The sequence below is a fragment of the Lathamus discolor genome, chromosome 17 (assembly GCF_037157495.1).
Source record: "Lathamus discolor isolate bLatDis1 chromosome 17, bLatDis1.hap1, whole genome shotgun sequence".
Taxonomy (NCBI): Eukaryota; Metazoa; Chordata; class Aves; order Psittaciformes; family Psittacidae; genus Lathamus; species Lathamus discolor.
In genome coordinates, this window is record NC_088900.1 from 7,055,554 (window position 1) to 7,072,463 (window position 16,910).

Genomic DNA, 16,910 nt, shown 5'->3' on the forward strand with positions numbered 1-16,910 from the left:
GGCGGGGTCAGGCGGCGCGCAGGGCAGCCGCGGCGGCGGGGGCTTGCGTGGGCGCGGTCGCGACGGGGTGACATTGGGCCGGGGCTGCAGCATGGCGCAGAAGGTGGCGCAGGCCCTGAGCGCCCGCGGGCCGCAGCTCCTCAGCGGTGAGCGCCGGGGCCGGGGGCCGGGGCCGGGGGGGCCGCGAGCCGCGCGGTAACGCCGGTCGTGTCCCCCCCTCTGCCGCAGCCGCCGTGGCGTACGCGAAGCCGCGCCTGGCCACGTTCTGGTACTACGCCAAGGTGGAGCTGGCCCCGCCGACCCCCGCCGAGATCCCGCGGGCCATCGACAGCATGAAAGCCGTGATCAGGGGCTTCCAGACCGGCCGGCTGGCGCAGCTCACCGTCAGGGTAACGGCGGGGCGGGAGCCGGGCCCGCAGCACCGGGGGGGGAGCGGGCACCGCCGCACAGCATCCCTGCGGCTCCTGCTGCGCTCTGAGCCCACGGGTCAGGCCGCTGGCTCCCCCCGCCGTGCAGCCGGTGTGTGCCAGCCCGTCCGTGCGGTGTGCGCCAGGGCCCGCAGGAGCTGTGCGTTCTGCCGTGGGCTCTGTCCCCACCTGGCTGACCCCCCAGAGGTGTGTGGTGGTTGGCGCTGGGCTTCCACAGAGCCACATTTATAAGATAAACGTAAATGATACAAGGTGCACGTTTACGTTTACCCCTTTTATTTTGCGCTGAGGAGGTTCGGCAGGCTCCTGAGGTCCCGCCGGCTCGATTCCGTAGTAATTTCTAAGACACACTGGCTTGATGTGCGCTGCTGGTGCCATGGAAACCAAGGGAGCTGCTCGCAAGAGACGTGGAGCTGAAGGAGCTGAGAGTTGAAGCAGGTTTTCTCTTTCAGGAAGCGGTGAGGAACGGGCTGGTGGCCACAGAGGTGCTGATGTGGTTTTACATCGGGGAGATCATAGGCAAGCGTGGCATTATCGGGTACAACGTCTGAAGGCTCGTCCTCAGTAATACCAGCCTCGGGGCCGTGTCCCCAGTCTGTATCGGGGTGGGTGACAATAAAACCAGAACCAGTGTCGAGCTGTCCTGGTCTTTTGTGGTGGCTGGGGCTCCGGTTGTGCTGGTGGTGGAGACTGGCATGCTGAAGTCTGTGCCCTGCCTTCTAGGGTAAGCTGAGCTTGACCGTATCCATCATCTTAGCTCAGCACCAGCATGAGCTGCCCGGGAGCCCCCAGGCCTGCATGTTCTCAGCCAGCTCCTGAGTACAAAGTAGTGTAGTGCCTGCTCACTCACGTGCTTCCAGAAACTCCTGTGCAGGAGTACTCCTGGGCCAGCAGTCCTGCCAGTGTAGGACTTCCCTCTCTTTATGGTCGTGGGAGATGGTTTCTAGCCAGGGTTGCTCCTTGCTGATGCTGTTCTCGGGGCTGTGTGCTCAACTCACTGTGCACCCACAGGGCCCAGCCTGGCTGCCCTGATTGCCCCTGATGCCCTGGGGGCAGCTGTGCCTCCCTACCATGCAGCTGACATCCTCAGTGCTTCACCCCAGCAAGAAGCCCCTTGAAGTGCTGGTGGGTGGCACAGGTGGGCTCACAGCACCATGCGTTGGGTGACTGGGAGGGCATCAATGGCAAAGCTTTCCTGGTTGAAAAGAAGGGCTCCTGACACGGTGACGGTGGCTCACAAGTGATGGGGAAACCAAATGCAGAGGAACCCGCCAGCTTCCATAGGTGAGTTTGCTGCCTCAGTGTCCTGTGCCCACCCCAGAGACCACAACTTCGGTTGTGGCCGCAGCTCTGGACAGCCTCTTCGGTACCTGGGACTCGCTGCGTGCTCCTGTTGCTCCATTTGCTGCCCAGGACCTTGGGATTTCTCTCTCCCCTCTGAGGAGGTGACGCTTGGTGCAGATCTAACCAGGGCTGTAGCCAGATGTCCTGCCTGAGCCCACCAGACCGAGCGATGGCCCCGAAAATGGCGCCTCACCGGGAGCTCTTCAGTCCTCTCTTCCTAAAGCCATTGCCCAGCAGGAAGATACAGCCCCTCAGCACAGGGAGGTGGCTCTCGATCAAGATGGACAGCGATCATTTAAAGCATGATCTTGACTCACAGAAGGTTTCTGGACCAAAGAGTGAGTGTGCCTGATGTTGCCCAAAGGCTGCCCACCCTGTGGGACTTGTTCCGGCCTGTGCACTTCGCTCCCGGGGCGGACGGACACGCACAGGCACCGGCGGGGGCACCGCGCTGTGGGTACGTCAGGCTGGCTTTATCGGGAGGACTGGGGCAAACCAGGCTGGCAAAGCGGGGCAGAGCGCGGGCACGCTGCGGGCCTGGTCCTGCTCCCTCGAGAGACGGGCACAGCCCCATTGGGATTTCGCTCCCTGCAGTCCTCGTGGGAAGCCCGAGCACTCGGGTCTGCGAGGAGCCCGAGGCCTGCCGGAGCTCGCCGGTGCCGCTCGCACCGCGGAGCCCCTGCCCGGTAGCGTCCGCCGTGGGGCAGCCGCCCCCTGCCTGCCTGCGCTGCGCTCTGCCGGACGCAGGTACCTCACGTTCCCCGCACGGAGCGCTGTGTAACCGGCACCGGTGCGCCCCGGCTCCGCACCGGCCCGTGAGGGGGGGCTGCCACCGGGGCTCCGTGTCCGGGGCCCAGGGGTGTGCCCCCCGCCTCGCCGCGGCCTCGCCCCCAGGGGGCCCGGCGCGACGGACGCGGGTGGCGGGGCCGCCTATGCCGTATGCGCGACCCCGGGTACCGGCTCCCCGCGCCCTCCGTCGGCATGGCCGCCGCGGTTATGCGGGCTGCTTGCGGCCCGGTATTGCGGCAAGCAGGTTCCGGGGCCCTCCAGTGAGGGGCCCCGCGCCTGGATGGCCCTCCGGGCTATGAGGTGCCGAGGCGGCGGGAGGCTGCGCTATCCAGGACGGGGGGCCGCGCAGGAGCTCGCTCCCGGGGCCCTGCATATCGCCCAGCGTTATGCCGGGCTAGCACCCGTGGCTAATGGCTTACTCAGGCGCCCGGGCGGCGGGATGGCGGGGCCCCGCAACCTGCATGGAGCCTGCCGTTATGCAGCATCTCTAAGGGCCGGTGAGGCGGTATCCAGGGCGCGGGGCGCGGCCCGGCCCCGCTCTCTGGCTCGTCGCCTCACAGTAAAGATGGCGCACAGCGGTCGGTGGCGCTTCCCTGCCCGGCCCGGCAGCGGCGGCTGGGGCCGCCGGGGGCTGGGAGGGTCCCGGCTGCGGGTGCCGGCCGTGCGGAGCCTGCGGCCCGCCGAGCCGGCGGCGGCGCCGGCGGCGGCGGGAGAGGGGGAGCGCGGCGGCCCGTGCTCCGGCGGGGCGGCGGGAAGCGGGGGAGGCGGGGCAGCGCCGGGCTCCGGCGGCTCCGGGGGCCCCGCGGCCGGGGTGGGACCCGGCTTCGACGCGGCGCTCCAGGTCTCGGCCGCCATCGGCATCAACCTGCGGCGGTTCCGCGCGGCCTGCGGCGCCGAGGCGGGCAGCGGAGAGGTGAGACGGGGCGGGGGCGGGGGGAGGGCGCGGCGCGGCCCGCGGGTCCCGGCCCGCAGCATCCCCGCTCCGCGGCGGCGGCGCGGGCACACCCCCTGCCCGCGCGCCCCTGCCCGCGCCGCGCGGACACACCTACCCCTACCGCGCCCGCGGGGCCCGCGCGCCGCTCCCGCGCCCCGCACAAAGGGCGCGCCCCGCCGCCGCCTGCCCGCGGAGCGGAGGGGAGGGGGTCGCGGGGGGAGCCCGGCGCGGCGGGGGGGGGGGGGGGGGGGGGGTGGCGGGGCGGGGGGGGGGGGGGGGGGCACGGCCGCCCTCCGCCTCCGCGCCGCGCGGTCCCTCCCCGCGCACGCGACTTGCCGCCGGTGCGCCCTCCCCGCCGCCGCCTCCATTATCCTCCTCCCGCCGCTCCCTCCCTCCCGCTCCCGCGCCCCCCGCGCCGGGCCGGACGCGCGCCCCCGCTCCCGGGAGGTAGGCCGGGGCCCGGGGGGTGGCGGCGGCCGCGCTGGCCGCGGGGGGCGATGCGGGGTCGGGCGCGCGTCTCTCCCGGTTGCGGAGGATGCTCTGCGGGGAAACGCGGCCTTCCCCCGGGGTGGGCGGCGCGTTGGGACCGCGGGCATCCTCCCGTTCGCGGCCCGGTGCGGCGGGGCCCGGGGCAGGCATCGGCCGCGGCCACCCGGAGCGCTGGCTGCGGCTTTCCTCCTTTTTTCCTCCTTTTTTCCTCCTTTCCCCCCCCCGTAGTTGCTCCTTTTCCTGCCTTCATTTTAATTTTTGTCCAAGCCTTTCGAAGGCAGCCAGAGCAGGAGTCTGACAACAGCCCACCCACTGACAGCACAGGGAAGACATGATGGGGGTGTGTTGCTTACTACGAGCTGCAGCACTGCTTTCCCCCAGCCCTCGCTTTGCATCACTTGTTAACTGCGTCCTTGCGCCAGCACGAAGATTCCCAGGGCCTTTGTGGCAGGAGCTGTGTTGGTTTGTTCAAGGCCAGGTCTATCTGTTCTTCTCAGGCAGGTCGTCAGCTGCAGAGTGGAGAGCCTATCTTTGTTGATGTTTTGCTGGTTTCGGGAGCACTTCCTTGGTTTCTCCCTCGCTGGCCATATCAGAGGTTGTTAGATAAACTTTATGTATTAAAAATAGAGGTCTCTGTGCCTCTCAGCCTGGTTGGTGTGAGCGCTGCTGAGTGCTGTGTTGCTGCTCACCCGCAGCTGAGCTGGGGTCACTGCTGGGCTGCAGGGTTCTGGCTGCAGTACTGGGTTGGCTTTGCATGCCCAGGACTGGTCCTGGAGCACTTGTCACCTTGGTGCCCATGACTGCGGGTGTCATCTGGAGCTGCCCTCCCCAGCCCTGTTAACCCAGAGCCTGAGTCTGAAGGGCTGCGGTTTAGGGCGCTTGCACGGTCTCTGTCTGCAGTAGACTGGGTGCAGTGGAATTTGCCAGGTCTGCTTGAAAGTAGTCAATGCATCTCCAGCACTGGTTCAATGGCAGAAATGACTGAAATCCGCCAACCAACCCAACCACAGAGGTAACACATTGCGAGAGATTGGGGGCAGGCGAGCTGCTTTTTGCTTGCTTTTCTCTGAGGTGACACTGGTTGCTTGGGTTTTACTTTAGTTCCAGTTGTCTTAAAGCGGGTTTTTTGCATCTCAGAATCCCCCTAAAACATCTTCAGAAGGTCTATGTGAGTTTGGCCTCTGGGGCATCCTTGCTTTAAAATAGCATCAGTATGTTCATGGTGCCAGCAGCTGATAAGAGACAGGGTCTCTTGTATCTGAAGAAGCTTATTTCTTGCATTGCTTTTCTAGTTAGCTGCTAAAAACTTCTGTCTAATAATATGACATACAATGGAAAGTTATGCTCATGTCTTTGTGCCTTGGTGTTAGCAGATTGAGCTTCATCACCTGGGCTCTCAGGAGCAGCGAGGGAAGGGGAAGACCCCAGACCTTTCCCTCGCCCCAGGTTTGCACAGTGTGCTGGTGTCCTCAGGCGCACATTGAGGTTCAGTGAGCTCACCAAGCTGATTTCTTTCCTTGGGTGATGCTCAGGAAATGGAGCAGTTTTGCACTGAAGGACCTCATTCTCCTGAGCGTGACTGCATATGTTATAGTCATAGTAAAGATGGCAGTGCTGCTGCTGGCCACCAGAAGCGGTAGGATGAGCTCTTCCCTCCTGCGGGGTGAGTGTGGGGGATGCAGAAAGAGTTCCAGCACACGTGGATGCCCCTGTGCTCCCCTTAGGGGAGGGGGCAGCTGAGCATTGGTGTTCAAGTGGTGAAGTTCTGGTGCTGTGTGGTACCCTGCTTTGGGTGGAGATGTTCTTCTAGAAAGGGGCTTCCAGAAGACCCTGCTGACCGGGACTCACCAGTCTTTTGCATAAGTGCCTGGTGCTTTCATAGTTCCCGTGGGGCGGAGGGATCACTCGTGTAACTACCTGTTACACTTGATCCTCATCTCGCCTCCTCAGTCGTGTTGTGGGATGGAGGAGGCTTTGTTTCTGGTGTAAAGGTACCCAAATCGTGGGGTGGCCCCGCGTACTCCTGGGTTTTGGTTGACACTGTAGGAACCCCTGGCCGCCGCTGCAGCTCTGTGTGTCACTGACTTATCCTGAAACCAGCTTGCTTTAAGGGAGCGACATTACGATACCCGACTTTGGCACCGCAGGAGCTGGGGTGGGAGGTGGTGGCCTTTTTGCACAGTAAAGCTGTAAGTGGTTGAACACGGCGGCATTTGCACTGTGTGTCACCCTTTCTGCTTGATGCGAGTGGCACTTCCCAGCAGGGGACATTTGGCTGTGCTTTCTTGATTTGTTACATCAATATTTGGTATAGAAGCAGCTTGTGCATCACTGTTAGATATCTGCTGTGCCTGTCAGTTGAGAGCTCCCTTCCCGCCTCTCAACTTTAATTGAAGCTTTGGGACATAAAAGCTGAGCATGTTGGGTGCATGTTGACAGTTTACTCCATAAATCTGCATCGGCTTGAGAGCTGCAGGGACTTGAGGTTTGCAGCAGAACGCGGTGGCAGTGACAGTGTCTGTAGTAGCGCTGCTGCTGCTGCAATTATACACAGCTCGTAATGTTTTACGAGGTGTGTGTTGGAGTCAGGGATGTTCACCCATGGCTTGTTTTGAGTCGGTACCAGATCCATGTGCTGGGAGGAAGGAGTGGCTTCGCTCCTGCCGTGGTCACGCCTCAGCTGCGAGTGCTGATGCTCCCTTTCTTCCACAGGCATTACAGTTTTGCTGCCTGCTTCCAAAGTCCCTCTCCTGGCTGATGCTGAGCAGCTGCTGTGAAAGCGCCTGGTGCTCAGTCTGTGAGGTTGCGGTGCTGAGCCCTGCCTGGTACTGCACGCACATGGGGAGCGAACTGCCTGTAGGCACTGATGTAAAACCAGAGGCACGGTGCAGGCAGTATGGACCACGGCCCCAGAGGTGGAGGGCTCCTGCGTGCTTTTTGTTCTTGCTGAAGACTCAGGTGCTCCTTTGTCAGAAGCGTGAAAATAAAGCGCATGTTTTAACCATCCTGGCGAGTGTCCTTGATTTGGGCAGCATTACACCGTATGTGAAACTCTCGGGAGTGGTTTTGTGAGGCTTTTTGAGGGAAGGAGTGTGGGGTTCCCTGTGAGAAGCTGTTCCCTGTGGCAGTGGTGTCACTGACAGCAGTGATGGGCAGGTGAGATGGTTTCAATGCCCGCTGACAGGTTTGCTCCAGGGACTTTTTGGCACTTGGGTTCCTGCAGCTGGAAGCACGGGACAGCCTCTTGCTGTGGTCAGTCCCCTCGGGTCAGCCCTGTGCACCAGCAGGAAGTGAATTCGCAAACCTTAAGGACGAAGGATACCATGAAATTCCCAGAGAGGGGCCAGCTGTTCCCCGCTGAGCTGAGTTGCAGAGCAGAGCTTGACTTTGCCACCACTTCTGTGCTTTGCCTGGTGGATGATTTTCTTTAGGAGACGAAGATGAGTTTGTCACTGCTGAATATGGCTTTTAAAGCATAGATACAACAACTTCAAGGTGTATCTGAAGTTTTGCAGCCGGCTGCTTTGATGTGTTGGGCAGCTTTGTTACATCTGTGTTAATTTAGCAACAAGCTCTAGAAAGCTTTCCCTTTCTTAGTTGTCCAAGTCTGTGTGAAGTGTTACTTTCTAACTGTCTGTTATGGAACCAGGAGAGACAGATTACAGTTGCCAGGGCATGATGTTGCCAGTGGTCTCTTAGAAAAGGTTGGGAAGCATTGGTCCCGCTTTGGTTGCAGAATGAATCTTTCTATGTAACAGCCTGGCTGCCCCTCTTCCTTGGAGGTGGTATTGAAAGCTTGTTACAACCAGAATGAGACTGTTTCCAGTGCTCTAAAGAGCATCCCAGAGCATTCAGTGTGGAAATTGTAAATGGGAATTTCTCATCCAGGAGGCAACCAGCACTCTGTGGAAAATGGGGACCAACTGCATTCAGTTGGTGGGCTGCTGCTGGTGACTTGGCTGGTGGGCAGAGGTCTGGCTGGTTGTAACCTCTGGCACTGGGCGTTCTTGATGTCCTGGCAGATGAGACTGCTCTGCACACTTCGTAACACTGGCAGGATGGGTGTAGTGTGCTTCAGCCTGGTAAAGAGCAGCTCTTCCTAATCCTGCAGTCCAAGGAGCTCATTCAGGAGACTCTAGCCCTACTCACGGTTGTATTCTCATGGTGGATTGCCAGTGGTACATTACATGGCAGCAGCAGGGTGTACCTGCCTGTTGGTGCAGTTTGGGGTGCTTGTGTGGCAGTGACCAGGTGAGAGCTGCTCTGTGCTCTCAAGACACACTGTGCAGGTCAGTCCTGTCTCAGGGTGAAGGCCCTGCAGAGTCGTGTGTTGCTCCTATCACTCCCGTTCAGAGCTGTTCTCTAATGAGAGACTGAAAGGACAGGCCAACCCTCAGCCAGGTCAGTACCCAGCAATAACCCCAAGTGCTCCACTGCTCCTTAGCAACCCTGCATCGCGACCCTGCATCGCGAGCAGCAGCTTGGGAAGCATCTCCTGAACTCCCAGATGACATCTCCCGACACGAGCGTAGAGCACGTCCAGCATTTATCTCGGGGTTACTAATTGCCGACCTCCGAGGCCGTTTACCCTGCTGAAGGAAGAGGAGTCTGTTCCATATTGTGCCGTAGTTACCAAGCAGGCTTTGGAGCGAGCTGCTATAAATAGCTTCTCTCTTTCCAAGAAGATGTGTAATTGGGGCCAAACCCAAGATGGTGAACGGGAAGAGAAGTGCAGCATTGTTCAGATGACTCTTGTAAAACTAAACAAACCTTTTCAAGAGCCGACTGAACAGCTCCATTGCTGCTGTAGTGCTTTTGACAGCTTTGAGGACAGTTCTGTGCAACTCTGTGCACCTGCAGAGCTATGGGCAGCAGTGTTACTCCACAGACACAGGCTGGAACATCAGGCAGTGCCTGCAGGATAGTTGCTCCCTTGAAGGCAGGTTTTCCTCTGAGATCTTTAGTTGGAAATTCTCTGAAAAGTAGGTTTGCTCAAGAAGGTTGCAACAGAGATGTGCTTGCAACTTTTCTGTTCTCCTAGTAGCTGGGCTACTGCAGGAAAAGCCCTTCTTCATCTGCTCGCAGCTGTGAGGTCGGGTAATGTTTGGGTAGGAGATAAACATGGAAGCTCTGCTGCCCATGGAGGGATCGACCCTTGCCTGCTTTGTTGGGCTTCGTGTCTTGCACCTGAGGCAGACCTTATCTCATCTGTTTATGTATCATCCCCAGTGACCTTTTTTGTGTTGCATTATTCTTTCTCAGGTAAATGAGGTCACGCTCAAAATCATTATGGTTTTTAATCACTCGCCATCTGTCAGGCTTTATAGTCACTTCTGGAAAACTGGAGGGAGGATGTTCCTGCTTCCTGTGCCTCAGAACTGTGTTTGACGTACGATGCCAGCTCGGTGGCCTGACGGTGCTCGGTGGCCTTCCCTGATGTATTCCAAGGATGCCCTCTCAGGTGGTGACTTGAGGTCACCGGTACACTCAGGAGCAGCACCGAGCAGATGCGAACAGTGTACTGGCCATGCTACTTGTGGTTGCGAACAGAGCCAAAGGGAGGCTTTTGTGGAGGGAGCTCTTTCACTGTAGGCACTTCTGGTGGCTGCTCAGTAGGAAATGATAAAAAATGAGCATTCCCAGGATACTGGGTCAGGGATGGGGATTCCTCCTGTTGAAAGCACAGTGGGCACTCACCTGCCTTCAGGCCCAGCGTTGTGTTCTGGGCAGAAGAGCAGTGAGCAGAAAATACATTTCTGTGGCATGACAAAGGCACTTTTGGACACCTGGCTGGCAGGTCCCAACCTCAGGTGCATCCTCGTTCCCAGCTGCACGCACTCAGCCCTTTGCAGCTCTGTTGTTAGATGGGAGGCTGTTTGCATCTGCAGCTGGTGAGGCTCTGTTGAATATTGCCCTTGATTACCAGAAGTTTGCAATTGTTGGCCAAGAGCGAGCGTTTCACACACTTAAGTTGGGCTCCAGGAACTGATTTTAGTGTAAGGGATTATTATTTTAGATGACACTGTACTTGCCTCTCTGGGCAGGGGTGGGCTCTTACTCAACCTTGGAAATAAGTCTTTGTGTCTGTTACTCTTCCTGAAAAGCGTTTGTTTGCTTTAGTGTTTGGCATTTCAAGTCTTGTGTTGGAAACGCCACGAGTCCTTAGAGCCGAGTACAGCGGCGTTGCGTAGGGAGGGCTCTGCGTCTTGGGTGTGCTTCTGCTGTCCTTGCTCACCGAGCAGTCTGTAGGGTTCTCCTCCAAGGGGCTGTACACGTGCCTTGAGAGGCTTCTGCTGGCAGCAGTAATTTCTGTTTTCTTGGGGGAGATGTGCTCACACGCTCAGGAGTTGGTTTCACTCAGCGTGTCTCTGTGCCCAGTGTGCGCTGTGTGCACGTGCTGTGTGTTTGGAAATGCTGCGGGTCTCGGTTCTGGCGGGCTAAGGAAGGTGAGTGGCTGCTCTCTTTGCATTCCTGACCTCGACTGTTGGTGGGCAGCCTGCTGTTCCCTGCTGCATCCGCAGCATTCGGGCCACGTCAGCCCCAGTTTGTCTCCGTCACCAGGCTCTCCCCTTGGCAGTGCCGGGAACCCTTTTCCTTCTCGCTGCGGGGTTGTGATTGCAGGATCAGCACTGGGGAGCAGTGGTAGGGAAAAGTCTGGGTGGGTGTCTGTGTGATGTGAGGATCCTTGGGTAGAAATGACACATTTTGGTGTCATTTTATTTCTTTTGGATGGCTTTGTTGTTGCTTTTTCACATTTCCTGGGCATTGCGGCTGCAACAGCACAGAGCAGAGGGGGAACAGGGGTGTAAGGAGGAAGCGCAAAACTGTCCCCTGCTCCACAGCACATGCTGATAATTCCTTACAGGGATGATGAACTGCATTATCTGTGGTGAAAACTTGAATGGCTTCTGTTCAGGCTGTTTACTGTATCGGTATTGTTTGAGGATGAGAAGCAGTGTGCCTTGGGCCTTGCTGCTTTTTACCTCTTAGACACAGGTACAGATCTCTGTGCATGTATTTTAATGTCCTTAAACTGTGCTTTCAGTAGCAAAGACTCTCCTTGTGGTCCATCCTGGAGGGAGACGAATTGGAAATGTTATGTAGAAAGCAGAGGCAGAAGGTGGCACTGTTTTGCCAAAGTGTTTCATCAGCTACTCCAGGAAAGGTCATTTCTTTAGGCAGCTCAGCTTCTCCTATTCAGGATGTTGCACCCTTTTGCTTTCAGGATGCTGTTTCTGTAACAACTTGAGTCCACACGGAGCCCTGAGAGGAGCCAGCGCTGCAGTAATAACTCTAGCATGTGGTCAGGTTGACATCTTGCTTTAAAGAAGCAAGCAACAAGTGACATCCCTGACTTCAGAGTTCAGAGGCAACTTAATGCTGGCAAACATAACACTGGAGGTGAAATCAGACTAGGAGAGCTGGAGCAATGTACAAAACAAAACCGTGTCACAGATTCTGGTGGCAGATGAGCAGGATTGACAGTTTTGCACCCTCCCTGAAAAACCTGTCTGAATGTGAGCAGAGTGCCTTTAGTGTCAGAGGGAAGAGCTCTGTGATGAAGTCAGATTTACATCTCTCCTGAAGACAAAGCCTTGAAGTGAATTAAAGAAAACCCCAACCCAACAACAGAAACCACTTTTCCTGTGATCAAGGGTCAGTTGTTAACATGAGTGCCCTTGATGTTCCATAATGTTCCCTACCCTATGTGGCTACTAATTTCATTGTTCTTTGAAATACAACAACCAGTAAAGGTTGTGGTCCTTGAGCAAGAAATGCTTTCCTAGTGGTGACTTTGCTGGGAAACACAGGAGAGGAAACACGCTGTGCTGCCTCTGGGAGAAAGCCTGTTCTGCCATCTTACCAGTTCGTGGTGTTTCTAGTGCTATTTAGTGCTGTGACATGCTCTGACTCCTGGGGTGCATGAGCGAAGCCTGTGTTTGGGGAAGGCTCTGCCTTCTCATTAGTAGCTTTACCCTAACTTGTTCCTTAGCCAGGCTCGGAGGCTCTTGTGTGGCGGAGCTGATGGATGGGATTCATCAGGAGGCACATGGACCTCGGGAGGGTCCAAAAAGGCCCTGAAGTCATGCAGTTTCCTTCCAGAGGCTGTAAGCATTGAATTATAGACCTCAGATGCTTCTGCTCATCCAGAGAGGCTTTTGCACAAGTTTGGAGGAAGTTGGCTGACATTCATACTAGAAAAATAAACCTGGAGACACTTCTTTGGCTGGAGTATGTCTTTAGGGCAGTTTGATTAATATCTTGGAGGAGGAGGCCTTTGTGCTTTGATAGGAGCAGCAGATTTTGTGCATTAAGGGTTTGTTTCCATATATACTTGCCCTTTGTTTCTTTTTGATTGTTCTGTAGCAGCCTTATACATATATACAAAAGTTGTGTTTCCTCTTGAGCAATTGTTTAGTAGAAGAACAAATGCCTGTGTATGACACTGGGGGAGGGAAGGTCCTCTGCAATCCTTTCGTGCTTTGGTCGCAGTGAAGTTTGTTTCAATGTTAATAGCCACATCTTCAAATTTGCACCCACTTTCTCATTGCAGGATGAACAGTTTCTAGGGTTTGGTTCAGATGAAGAAGTCAAAGTGCAAAGTCCCGCCAGGTCCCCCACAGGTACGTTCAAGGGGCAGGATGGGATGTTGACTTGTGTGTTCTCCCTTGTGATGGCTTTGCTGTGCCTGTCCTGTTCGTTCCATCAAATCTGGCCCACTGGAAAAACCATACCTTTCTTCGGGGTCAACTCTCTTAGTTTCAGACTCTGAAAAATCTGGTCTGTTGCTGAACAGGGAAACTGAGTCAAAGAGTGATATTGATGAAACCAGTGCTTGAAACCTCATGTGAGTGTTTTGGAGAGGCAATTCTTTTAGTAGTAAGGATCTAACACTGGTTTGAGTATTTCATTATCTTTCAGTATACTCACTGTTGCCTGTAACTGGAACCTTTGCTTTTTTGGATACAAACCAAGTAGAGAACTCTCAAGGATAGGCTGTAGCTGAGCTGCTGCTTTTTCAGCTTTCAAGAGGTAGGCTCAAACCATGATGGGACTGCTGGTGAATGACTTCAGCTTTGATTTAGGTTCTTGTCAATAAATGCTCCCATCGCAATGCACTGCTCATTCACAACAGTCTACGTGGCTTGGCCTCGCCAGAGGGGAGCCCATGGAGAACCCTGCTCTCAGGGTGTTCCGTGTGAAGAACCATGCATGTGGTCAGAGCTCTGGGAGCACCAGAGCTACCCAGGGGTAGCTGGCTTGGGGAAAATACCTTTAAATGACCTGGTAAGGGTTAGTAATCAAGTCTTACACATCTGCCTGTGAGTCCAAGTCAATGCCAAGTGCAAACTGTGTTGTAAAGCTAAAACTAGGGTAGGTTTTAGTAAATTGCCTTGTATCAGCCTCTCCCTGTAGTTGTTCTTGCATTACTGAGCCATCTCTCAGCAGTGCAGATGGATGGTACTAGAGGAGAAGGATTTTTTTTCTCCCCTCCAACTAGCTGTGATCTGCTTAAAAAAGAAAGAATGAAAAAACTATCTTTCAATGTGTTTGAAAGATGGCACATGCCCTTGGGAATTATTGTTCCTTTTCAACGTCAGGTTGAGAGTAGGTTTGTGCCATTGCACATATAGCTTTGTGAAAAGGCAGAGAGCTCTGTTGGGAAACCTTGTTTCCTACCTTGTTGGATTGTGCTCTTCTCATGTATTGATAAAACTGCAACTCATACGGGCAGTGTGACTGACACAGAGTCCAGTGTGACTGACACTGAGTCCAGTGTGACACGGGTGATGCTGATCCAGCTCTCGGGCAGTTTAATGTATGTGCTGCATTCTCTGCTTCCCTCCCAGTTAAATCCAGTCCACGCAAGCCTCGTGGGAGGCCCCGGAGCAGTTCTGACCGGAGTTCAGCTGTGCTGTCAGACTCATCATCAGTGTGTTCCCCGTCAAGCAAGTCTGAAACCACATCTATGGAGAAAGTCAAGAAGAAGGAGTTGAAGAGTGGGGAAAAAAGGCGAGGAAGACCTCCAACGCTTACAAGTGTGAAGTTCAAATTGTCACAAGTAAAGGACGCGTCAGACATTCAGAAGGGCAGCAAAGAGGAAAAAGAGAGTCTGAAGAAAATCAAAAGGTCACCATCCACTACATTTCAGCAAGCAACAAAGATCAAGAAGTTAAGAACTAGTAAACTCTCCCCACTGAAATCTAAATTTAAGCCTGGGGCGAAACTTCAGATTGGGAGGAAGAGTGTTCAGATCGTGCGCAGGAGGGGCCGTCCGCCATCCTCTGAGCGTTTAAAGACGTCCTCCACCTTGGTCATGAACTCGCAGCTGGAGAAGCCCCAGAGGATTCGCAAGGAAAAGGATGGCACACCACCTCTTACCAAGGAGGAGAAGACGGCTGTCAGGCAGAGTCCACGCAGGATTAAGCCCGTTAGGATTATACCTTCCACCAAAAGGACAGATGCCACGATTGCAAAGCAGCTTTTGCAGAGGGCTAAAAAGGGGGCACAGAAGAAGATTGAGAAAGAGGCAGCCAAGCTGCAGGGCAGGAAGGGCAGAACCCAGCTCAAGAACATCCGCCAGTTCATCATGCCAGTTGTGAGTGCGATCTCTTCACGGATTATCAAAACACCCAAGCGGTTTATTGAGGATGAAGACTACGATCCTCCCATTAAGATATCCAGATTGGAATCTACACCCAACAGCAGGTTCAGTGCCACATCTTGCGGCTCCAGCGAGAAGTCCAGCGCTGCCTCCCAGCATTCGTCCCAGATGTCTTCAGACTCCTCACGATCCAGCAGCCCCAGCGTGGACACATCAACAGACTCTCAGGCTTCCGAGGAGCTGCAGACGCTTTCTGAGGAGCGGAGCAACACTCCAGAGGTCCATGCGCCGCTGCCTGTTTCTCAGTCCCCTGAAAATGATAACGGTGATAGGAGAAACAGGAGGTTTTCGATAACAGAAAGAAGTTTTGGCCAGAGGACTACTAAAAAGCTGTCGGCCTTGCCCAGCGTGCCACAGCAGCAGTCCTCCTCGTCTCCTCCTCCCCCGCTGCTCACTCCCCCGCCACCACTGCAGCCCGCTTCCAGCATCTCGGACCATACCCCCTGGCTGATGCCTCCCACCATACCGTTGGCCTCCCCCTTCCTTCCCGCTTCTGCCGCGCCGATGCAAGAGAAACGCAAGTCAATTCTGCGAGAGCCGACGTTTAGGTGGACCTCCCTGAAGCATTCCCGTTCGGAACCACAGTACTTCTCCTCAGCAAAATATGCCAAAGAGGGTCTTATTCGCAAACCGATATTTGATAACTTCAGGCCCCCGCCGCTGACACCGGAGGACGTCGGCTTTGCTTCTGGTTTCTCAACCCCTGGTGCGACGGCTCCAGCGCGCCTCTTCTCTCTTCAGTCTGGAGCAAGGTTTGACATGCACAAGAGAAGTCCTCTGCTGAGAGCACCCAGGTTCACGCCGAGCGAGGCCCACTCCAGGATCTTTGAATCTGTCACTCTGCCCTCATCAGTCGGTCGCACCACTGCAGGCGCCTCTGCCACGGGTGTCTCCTCTCGGAAGCGGAAGAGGAGAGTGTTCAGCCCCATCCGCTCAGAACCCAGATCTCCTTCGCACTCCATGAGGACAAGAAGTGGGAGACTTAGTACCTCTGACCTGACAACGCTCACCCCCCAGTCTTCTGTCTCTTCCTCATTAACGAGCATTTCTGTTAGTTCTCTCGCCACTAGTGCCTTAAATTCAACTTTCACTTTTCCTTCCCATTCCCTAACGCCGTCTGGGGAATCGGCAGAAAGAAGCCAGAGACCAAGGAAGCAGACGAGCACTCCGGCAGAGCCCTTCTCTTCCAGCAGCCCTGCTCCTCTCTTCCCCTGGTTCACGTCCAGTCCCCAGACGGAGAGAGGCAGGAACAAGGACAGGGCGACAGAGGAACTCTCCAAAGATAAAGATACTGACAAAAGCCTGGAGAAGGACAAGAGCAGAGAGAAGGACCGAGAGAGAGAGAAGGAGAACAAACGGGAGTCAAGGAAGGAGAAAAGGAGGAAAGGGTCAGAAATCCAGAGTAGCTCTGCCTTGTTCCCTGTAGGTAAAATGCCCAAAGAGAAAGTTGTCAGTGAGGATGTTGCAGCATCATCGTCTGCCAAAAAAACAGGCGGGCGGAAGAAGTCTGCGGCACTCGACCCTGTGGCAGACGCTTCCGCCGCGGCACTGGCCGACGCAGCAGCCAGCAAAACCAAAACGTCCAAGAAAGGTAGAGGAGGGTTAGACAAGTCGGACCTGGACCTCAGCCCCGCCGTGCCCTCTTTGGAGAAGGAAAAAGCCCTGCGTCTCTCTGCTCCTTCGTCCAGCACCGTTAAACATTCCGCTTCTTCCATCAGCTCTATGTTGGCTCAAGCAGACAAACTGCCAATGACTGACAAGAGGGTGGCCAGTCTTCTGAAAAAGGCAAAAGCCCAGCTCTACAAGATTGAGAAGAGCAAGTCCCTCAAGCAAGCAGATCAGCCAAAAGCACAGGTATTCCTTTTTCCAAATTGTTTTATTATTTGCTGGGGTGCGTCTTGTTTTGCACTCGCACTGGAAGTCACCGGTAGGTTTCATATCATAAGCGTGAAGAATTAACGTGCAGAGCTGGGCAGCTGTTAGTGCAGCAGATGGCAAATGGCCCAAGATGGAGAAACCCTGCACAGAAGCTGAGGGGGAGAGGGAGCTGCTGTGTGGTCACCTTCAGGGAGGGCACCCTGTCCTTTTTTCAGTAGAACCTCTTGTCCTTTTGAGTTTATCCTCGCTGGGATCATCCAGGCTTACGAGGCTGAGAGTCCTTATTTTTACCCCGATTCTGGCTAAGTGCAAGATACAAACGAACTCTTTTTCAGTAGTTTAGAAGTTTGTTATGTGTTTGCCAGCCTTGCTCAGGAATACT

General features: G+C 55.5%; 2 protein-coding genes and 1 long non-coding RNA gene across 5 annotated transcripts in view; all 3 read left to right on the forward strand.

Annotated features, from left to right (window-relative positions):
• Window positions 1-35: 35 nt before the first annotated feature.
• Window positions 36-1,065, forward strand: ATP5MG (ATP synthase membrane subunit g). The gene is made up of 3 exons (XM_065697154.1): window positions 36-146; window positions 229-389; window positions 881-1,065. Exons 1-3 carry the CDS (start codon window positions 92-94, stop codon window positions 977-979), a joined length of 315 nt encoding a protein of 104 aa, XP_065553226.1. The 5' UTR covers window positions 36-91; the 3' UTR covers window positions 980-1,065.
• A 2,046-nt stretch (window positions 1,066-3,111) lies between these two features.
• The window catches only part of KMT2A (lysine methyltransferase 2A), a 41,177-nt gene continuing 27,378 nt past the window's right edge, over window positions 3,112-16,910 (forward strand). For 2 of the 3 annotated variants that reach the window (XM_065697120.1, XM_065697121.1), the window contains exon 1: window positions 13,854-16,504. In XM_065697120.1, coding sequence (XP_065553192.1) covers window positions 13,955-16,504 — 2,550 coding nt within the window. In that variant the 5' untranslated portion in view covers window positions 13,854-13,954. Of the gene's footprint in view, window positions 3,475-12,538; window positions 12,609-13,835; window positions 16,505-16,910 lie in introns of those variants that run through there. The other variant, XM_065697119.1, reaches the window with a different exon arrangement.
• LOC136023070 (uncharacterized) lies at window positions 3,828-6,985 on the forward strand. The gene is made up of 2 exons (XR_010616450.1): window positions 3,828-3,942; window positions 6,697-6,985. It is a non-coding gene; the product is annotated as an uncharacterized LOC136023070 (long non-coding RNA).